Source organism: Prunus mume, linkage group LG8 (genome assembly GCF_029339155.1).
Source record: "Prunus mume cultivar Tortuosa linkage group LG8, ASM2933915v1, whole genome shotgun sequence".
In the NCBI taxonomy this organism is placed as follows: Eukaryota; Viridiplantae; Streptophyta; class Magnoliopsida; order Rosales; family Rosaceae; genus Prunus; species Prunus mume.
The window spans coordinates 10,593,647-10,602,096 of record NC_142705.1 but is presented as its reverse complement, the minus strand read 5'-3'; the positions used below and the strand labels follow the sequence as shown (position 1 = coordinate 10,602,096).

Below are 8,450 nucleotides of genomic sequence, written 5' to 3'. Positions count from 1 at the left end.
TAATAATATATAATATATGCATTTGGAAAGTTACCCAAATATTTTATAGCCTATAGGGTATATGTTATTATATCTCTCTTTTCTTGGGTCAGAGTTGGAGTTCATTTGTATTGAGTCTACTTGGGAATATTGGAAACCAGAGAATCAAAATGACCAAAAGTAGCTCCAGCCCTTTTGAAGAGCTGAAGTATTTTTCTATGTATATGAACATGTTCTAGTACATACATGGAATTGCTAATCTAACCATCTCCACTAATCAAAAAAAGAAAAAAGAAAAAGAAAAAAGCTTCTAACATATCTTAATTTACTCAGGAAATAAACTCTTCAACAAGCTCTCCAAAATCAAACTTCCCATTGCTGCATTCCACAGCATTCACAACCTCCTCAAAAGCAGACACACTGCAGGGAACCACAAGTCCATTTCTCTGCTCAAATCCATACTCATTGTAAGCCTTCTCCAACAGCATCTTGAAGAGTGGATGAGAGAGAAAGCTTGTCCTCACCAGAAACCTCTGGCGCTCTTCTCCAACATACAAGGCCAAAAACCCAGTTGGGGGTTTGGTTGAAGGAGACCCTCCTTGCTCTGCTGCTGACGACTCTCTTAGCAAACATTCATGGTGTGATGGCTCATTAGCGCCACCCATAACCTTCACTTTCTTGGCTAGTTTTTTGAAGCTTACCATCTTCTTTCCCAGCATTTTTGTCTGGTTTTTTTGGAGAGAGAGAGAGAGAGAGAGAGAGAAGAGGAGAGGAGAGGGAAGGTGGGTGAGATTGAAGTTGGGAGCTGAGATTGGCTAAGGAGGAAGTGGCTTCATGATTCTGGTTAGTGGAGATATGCAAAATGATGGTGGGGGAGGGGATTTTATTTGTGATATATGGAGTGGGGGGAATGTCCCAGAAAGGGTCTTGTTTGACTTTTTAAATTGTTATTCTATGATCGTAATGACTTTTCTTGTCCCCATTTGTCTCTGACTTCTTAACAGTTTATAGCAATTAGTCTCAAGTTTGTTAAAATATATATATATATACACTAGTAGCTTGACACATGCTCATGTATGTGCTAATTGATTTTTTTTTAATTTTTTAATTTTTTAATTTTTTTTTAGGAATTAATTATTCTATAAAAGTAGGACCTATTATCGATTGTTTTTTATTTTTTTTTTTAATATAAAAAAATATGAATTTACCATATCATCCTCATTTAATTAATAATTTTAATTCTTAATATTTGAATTAATCCAAGAGTGTTTTCTGGTATTTTAAATGTTTCACCATTCTCTGCTTTTATAATAATAATATATATATATATATATGAATTCTGACTTTTATTTTTCTAAATGTAACACTTTTTCACGAATTTCATCATAAATAAGTTCCAAGTGAAATAAATTTTACTGATAACTTTTAACAATTCACATTCGAAATCTACTTTGAATGTAACATCATAAGTTGGAGCTTAAGCATTTTCTTAGCTCTAAAAGAGTGGGAACATCTAATAACCCACTTAAGCATTTCATAATACATACTAGAATTTTGAACTCCATATTTGCTGGTATACATGTGAGTCAACCAAAGGGTTCTCCAATGAATAAAAGATAATAAAATGATGGTAAAGAGAAAACAAAAGTGTAATTATTGGGCATGTAAATGTTGAGGTCCATAAACAATGATGGAATCCCACTAACTATACTTTAAAATGCTTAACTGCTATTGAATCATTTGTCAGTTTGAATCAAATGCCAACCACATTTTATCATTACAGATTCGTAGTGCTTTGATTAACTTTATGGGGAGTGGAATCTAAATTCATTCGCTGGAAAGTGAAAAAGAAATAGTTGGGTTGTTATTATCCTTCCATACAGGAATCAACCACCATAGTTTAATGGCCTGGCTCATCAAACTCATATAAAGAATATACGTATATCCTATGCACCCACCAGACATACACACTTGCCCTCCTAGTCTCATTCCATTGGATAGTAAGTGTTTTTCTTCTTTCAATTGTCTATTTATAGATGATTCTCAATGATTAATCGAGATATGAAACTCTCTCTAAAGTAACGAAAAAAGAATCAGATTCTTGTCATGAATGCAAAGATGGGTTATTTATCGCTAAAGTTATAACTTCTTATTACGCATATTCAAAAACACATGTAGGGTTGACAAGAAGTATTGCATACAAATATTGCGCACTAACTACTATATCTGCTTTTCAACCATTGATTGATATAAATTCACTTTAAAAGGACATGAGTTAAAACTCTCGTAATGATTATGAAGATAAATACTTTACCACTGAAACCGTAAATTCCTATACGTCCACAAAAAAAACGAGTGGTTGACGAGAAGTCCTTGCATTACTAATGGTGGACAGGGAACTCTAGCTCTATGGAAGATCAATAAATCAGATAGAAAGCTTTTAAAAGTTGGCATTGACATTTTGACAAAATGAAGGTCGATACTCTGAACCATTATTGGCGATTACAAAAGTCAAATATGATTGGAACGTGTGAGGAGCTAAGATGAATAAACAAGGCCTTGAACATGCAACGCGAAAAAAGAAAGCAAGCATGGCCGGCATGGCACTTGTCTCTAAGAAAATAAATGCATAGTTGAATAGGGTAGGTGACACGGAATTAGGCCTCATGGTGGGCGGATCATATTGGACAAAATCAATTTGACCAGGCTCGTACGTCAAGACTTGCTGTTTACGGGCCATGACCCAATTGTACCCTGAATCTGTACTGCATTAACATAAAATGTTTTGTTTTTTTTGGGTTGGAAAATTAAAATAAAAAAGTTTTTTGTTGGGGTAAAAAGTTTTTAATTTTTTAATTATTTAAATTTTGTCTTTTGGAGGTGGTTGCCGCTTTGCTTTCAAACCCAAGTTTCCTTATAGTACAAGTAGGTAGGCATATGGGAGATCTAGCTCTGTCGATGTCTCTCCCATGACCTCAAAATGGGCTCTTGTTTTCTCTTTTCTCTCTTTGTATTTCTTTTGCATGCACATTGAAAGTAATGTTCCCAACTTGGTGGGTTATTCTTCATTTAATTCTCAATCGAAAAATGATTTGCCTTTGGTGATGCCCTCTGTTTAGTTTGAAATAATTTGTTAGATCATTAAAAAGTATATATGAAATAACTTAGAGCATCCGCAATAACTCCCTAAACCATCTCCTTAGATAAAATTTAGGGAGGAAGTGAGAAAACTCATATCTAATTATGCTCCCTATCCTAAAATAGAGATATTATATGCCACATCAATTAAATCAATGAAGTGTATTTTAATTAAGAAAATTAGAAAAACTATTGGAATAAATCATAAAAGAAAAGAAAATATTACATAATTTTAATTGTTGTGGATGTCCACCTCAGACCACATAAGATGAGAATGATATAAATGTGGTAAGAGTAGCATTATTCATCTTAAAATAGAGAGACCTTTAGAAACTCCTAAATTCGAGGATAGAGAATGGACTAAGGGCTTCCTATAATTTAATGAATATTTTAAACTTTTAATTAATATAGCCTATTATATATATATATATTTTATAGAGATGACCATTTGTGTTGAATTAAAAATGAATTGACTCTCTAAACTAGAGAGTATGGTTGAATTTGAAATTTTATAGAGAGCTCATAAAATAGCTTTTATGTATTTTTAGCTAAATTTGAACTAAAAAATAGAGAGCATGATAAGTTGATTAAAATATATGCAAAAAATAAAATCCAAATGTAAATTAATATTCAAAAGACACATAGGCAAGTATTAAAAAACGTTTTAATAAAATTATTTCAGAACACTAATCAACATCGGGTGTTTGGTCTAGTGGTATGATTCTCGCTTCGGGTGCGAGAGGTCGCGAGTTCGATTCTCGCAACACCCCTTTTCATATATTTTTTATTTTTCATGCCTTTTTTGAATTCGTGGGCTTTTTTTAAAGCCCAATTAGCCGACATTAGGCTCGATGGGCCAACCTGCCCATACAAAAAGTGTTTCCTCAAACAAGCAGCAGAGACCGGAGATTTCATTCCTAGGGTTTTGCTGAAAGTCTTCGTCTCCCAAAACCTCTCTCTCTCTCTCTCTCTCTCTCTCTCTCTCTAATTCTTCACCATGAGCAGGTCAGGTCAGCCTCCGGATCTCAAAAAGTAAGCTCTTCTGTCCCCTATGGTCTATTTTTCCGTTTCGATTTTGTTGTTTTCATTGTGTTTATTATTATTTTTATAAATTAAGATGCTAATTAATTGAAATTTATTGCATTTTTACAGGTACATGGACAAGAAGCTTCAAAGTAAGTTCTTTATGCGGTCTAAAAAAGTTCTATCGTTTTACTTCCTCCCATCATGATCTCCCCTATATTTTGCTCTATTTGGTCGCTGAGAAAATTCGGCTAAGAAAACCAGTTCAACTTACTATTATTACATTATCTGGGTATAAAATATTGTGGGAAAGACACAAAAAATCTATATTTTTAAAAGAAACAATTGTGCAGTTTCTTTGGCAGTAGCATGTATGATATGTTCATGATTTCATCCTGTCAACTATAATCATGAATTCAATGTTTTTCCTGCTAACAGTGCAACCTCTCGATCATGTATGAAAATGAAAATGTAAGCCCAAATTGATGTGCACAACTAGGTTTCTGTTTCCTGTACAAAAAATGTGTGAATAATCTAGATTTCTAGAATTCTGTGCAAAAGAGAGTTCTTTCTCAAGTTTATATTTTTTTTTTCTTAATGTGAAAGTTGGTTTTATATTTTGAATTCTAATACACAGCCCATGTAAAGCACACAAAGATTTATTTGTATTAGTCATCTATTAGTAAGGATCTTATTTTTTCTGTCTTTCTTTCTCTTCAAAAAATTCTGTGGGCAATTGTTGTATGAGCTTCTTAGTTGCTTTCCTTGTGTAATATGATCAATGAGTTTATTTGGGCTTCTTTTCCTTTTTAAGTCAACTAGGCATTTTGGAGTTTTTCAGATAGTAAATGTTTGAGCACTTGGGGATTGTAGTGCGAACTCAAGTTGTATTTTATAGGTTACATTGCGACCACCACAATTTCTCCAGATGATCCTTTAACGTTTTTTATACTTTTTTAATTCTTACAATTTGAAATCATCTTCACTAAACTGCCCCCCTATGTAGGAGTGTTTGGGTGGATGGGGGATTTTTACTTGCATGGCATGTGCTGCCAAATTTTGTGAAACTGCTTGTATACTTGATACTGAGGGGCCTAAATATGAATATTTAAAGCTTGTGTAGATTCTCTTCTTAGTTGAAGTTACGGGGAAGAATAGTAGAAGGTCAAACATTTATGTCTTACATTCGCAGAAACTATTTTTTTGATACTAAGACATTAGAATCTGCATTTTTTTTATTTTTCCTCTTTATTGTTACCAGAAACTTTAAACAGTTGAATTAACTAATGTCTTTGATTGTAGTCAAGCTGAATGCAAATCGGATGGTTGTTGGAACACTTCGTGGTTTTGACCAGTTCATGAATCTAGTGGTTGACAACACCGTAGAAGTGAATGGCAATGAAAAGAATGATATTGGCATGGTGGTAAGTCCCAGTTTCTCCACTTATTCTCATTGTTTTTATAGTTCTACTGCCATTTGGCCTGATGCTCCAATAATTAAGTTGGTTTGCTTAATTCTTACTTATATTGCTGCAGGTGATCCGGGGAAATAGTGTGGTTACTGTTGAAGCACTTGAGCCAGTGGCCAAAAATATGCAGTGATTCTGGCCTTGGGCTATTTTGGATTGGATGTATTCTGTGTTGGTTTGTAGTTTGGACATATAGCTGCTTGTATGCAAAGGAAATTTGTGAAAGTTTGGGCCTTATGGTGGTTAGGTGATTTCTAGATTCCCCTTTTCAGGAGATTTATGAGCAAAATGTACTTGTATTGGTTCATATGGAATATCAGTTCGTTGACTTGGTATGATATGCAATGTAATGGTCAGCCGGAATGCTAATTATAAGGTTTCCATTGCTAATGTCCATGCTTTGTTAATTTGGATGATATCTTGTTTTTTTTCCAGGCTGAATCAGACGAGCTCTTGTTTGTTCAGGAGCTTCTAAGGCAGCCCGTTCTTTTTGTATATTTATTTGTCTAGTTGAATGGTGGCATCATATGCTTGACTGAACTCCGGAACTGGGCAACAGGATCCATGTTAGCTTAGGGTGAAACCTTACCTTTGTTCTGCCTTCGACAGTATGTCAAAATAATGTTACCTTAGGTTGATGAAATGCATAAATGAAGGCTTCAGGGTGGTTCCTGAAAATGAGATTGCATTTGTATTAAGTTAAGAACAAATGCTGAACACAAAATGATGCAAGACCAGAATTCGAATTCTCTCTTTTTCCCCGTTCGGCCTCTCATAGAATGAATGCTTTATGAACTCAACGGTAACAATAGGAGAGCTACTGTTGGACAAAGATAATACAGAATTGGGTCCGGATGACCTGGGAAGCCCTCTTTTTTTTTTGGGGGTCAGTATGGGAAGCCCTCTTTGCAACTCAAAACGGAAAGGAAGGGTGTACATAGAACAAAAGGAAAAAGAAAAAGAAGAAGAAAAGAAGAAAGTTTCTCCTCTCTGTTTCTGTTGGGATCAACGTTTACATGGGAAAAGGAAAAGCTTTTTGGGGCATGGGTGAAGGAAACCATTAACGGTTGCCTTGCCCGCCATGTCTAGTTTGAATTTGAAAGAGGGTAACATACTAACATCCATGAGTGTCCTAACGGGCGTTTCCTCCTGGGGGTTTGAAGCTTCTTTTGCAGTCTGATAAAATAGCAACAGCTCAGCTACAACTAGGTCTGCTTTTTCCTCTCTTTTCTGTTTTCTAACTTTTATTTGATAGATGCATATTCTTCACAAAGACAACCACATCTAAATCCTGAGTAGGCTTGGATCGAAAGCAGCATTATAATAGTTAATCTTCCTTTTATTAGCATGTGCTAAGAGCTTGCAGTTTGGGGCAATGGCACATCCTCAATGTTATCTTACCAGATTGTTAGTTCAGATAAATTTGATATAATGATCATAAAAATATACGCTTCAATGTGCGGTTTTAATTGACGGTTTGACTCACATAACATGTTTAGATTGTACGATAACAAAATAAGCACCACTTCCACTTGTGTTAAAATAGCTCTCGCGAGAAATGAAGAACTGGTCCCCCAACCCCAAGTGTCTCCTTTAAAAATTACCAATTGTTCTGCAATTGTAAGATAAGATGGCATGTGTTTGGTGTACATAAATATGATATGAAGATTGTGATTGGATCTGCATCTGCACCAAAAAGATAAAAGAGAAGGTTCTGTATTCTTAAGCATAGAAAACTCTTTGCTTGTCTTGTACTTCGCTGTTGCTTATTCCTGTTCTTCATGTTCATGAGATTCATTCCTTTCTTTTTTCTTTTTCCCTGTTTTCTTATGTATAAAGATTGGGACAGTAAATTACCCAAGGAAAAATTACAAATTACTGTAACCTTTTGAAGCACTCATGAGAGACTTTGCCTCATCGTCCAACTGTCGATCTTTTGCTGAACAATATAATTTATCAGCTACCTTTGGCACCATGCTTAGTAATCACACTCCCTGTAAAATTACCACATGAATAAAAGAGGAAAATATATACTAAATGAAAGTGGGGCACGAGAAGGGGTAAGGTGGTCTTTTCCTTTGAGCATCACCACCTGTCATCATCAGATGGTTTTAGGTAATATAATCTTTTCTTTAAGAGATAAACCGTGTTATTATTACCTGTCATTCCACCCATAAACTACAAAACAAAAGTCTTTTGAATACTCCCAAAGTCCCAACATTCACATGCGTGTTTGTCAATTCCCTCAATTTCATCTCATGGACGACTTTGGTCCCATTTTCAGCACTGTCCTTGTACATTGGTAAGTAATGATGTGATTTTAATTCTGTCAACCAGTATATCCTCTTCATTAGAATTTTTATTTTTAAGATCTCCGAAAACAATGAGGGGAGAGAGTCGAATTCTTGTTCCAAAAGAATTATTAAAAATTACTAGAATTTTTTCAGAAAACGAGTAATTTCTTAATTTATTAAATTAGACTTTAAATGACATTAGTCAATAGAATTTAGTCCAAATGGAAAATGACATTTATTTGTAGATCAATGGTATCAAATTTGAACGTATTCGTAATGTGTGTGAGAAGTTTAGACAATCGATTGTATTCAAAGTATAAGTGTTAACTTAAGATTACTGCCAAAAGAGTGCTCTCAACAACTTACACATGGCCTAAGGGTGAGGGTAACAGACTTAAGATTACTGCCAAAAGAGTGCTCTCAACAACTTACACATGGCCTAAGGGTGAGGGTATTGAATGGCTACCAGAGAAGAGAACAATGGCAAAAAAGATTGAATCACTGTTAGAGCCTCAAAGCCTCATATAGCCCATAGACTTGCTCACAG

The 8,450-nt window shown here is 34.8% G+C and overlaps 2 protein-coding genes and 1 non-coding gene across 3 annotated transcripts; 2 read left to right on the top strand and 1 right to left on the bottom strand.

Annotated features, from left to right (window-relative positions):
* Positions 1 to 150: 150 nt before the first annotated feature.
* Positions 151 to 835, bottom strand: LOC103341885 (SAUR-like auxin-responsive protein family). Its single transcript, XM_008245439.2, has one exon. The coding sequence runs from the start codon at positions 696 to 698 to the stop codon at positions 309 to 311; it is 390 nt and encodes a 129-aa protein (XP_008243661.1). The 5' UTR covers positions 699 to 835; the 3' UTR covers positions 151 to 308.
* Positions 836 to 3,815: 2,980 nt separating this feature from the next.
* TRNAP-CGG (transfer RNA proline (anticodon CGG)) lies at positions 3,816 to 3,887 on the top strand. The gene has a single exon. It is a non-coding gene; the product is annotated as a tRNA-Pro (tRNA).
* A 116-nt stretch (positions 3,888 to 4,003) lies between these two features.
* Positions 4,004 to 6,025, top strand: LOC103341760 (putative small nuclear ribonucleoprotein G). Its single transcript, XM_008245308.3, has 4 exons — positions 4,004 to 4,149; positions 4,270 to 4,292; positions 5,443 to 5,564; positions 5,677 to 6,025. The coding sequence occupies exons 1-4, from the start codon at positions 4,115 to 4,117 to the stop codon at positions 5,740 to 5,742; spliced, it is 246 nt and encodes an 81-aa protein (XP_008243530.1). The 5' UTR covers positions 4,004 to 4,114; the 3' UTR covers positions 5,743 to 6,025.
* The last annotated feature ends 2,425 nt before the right edge of the window (positions 6,026 to 8,450 follow it).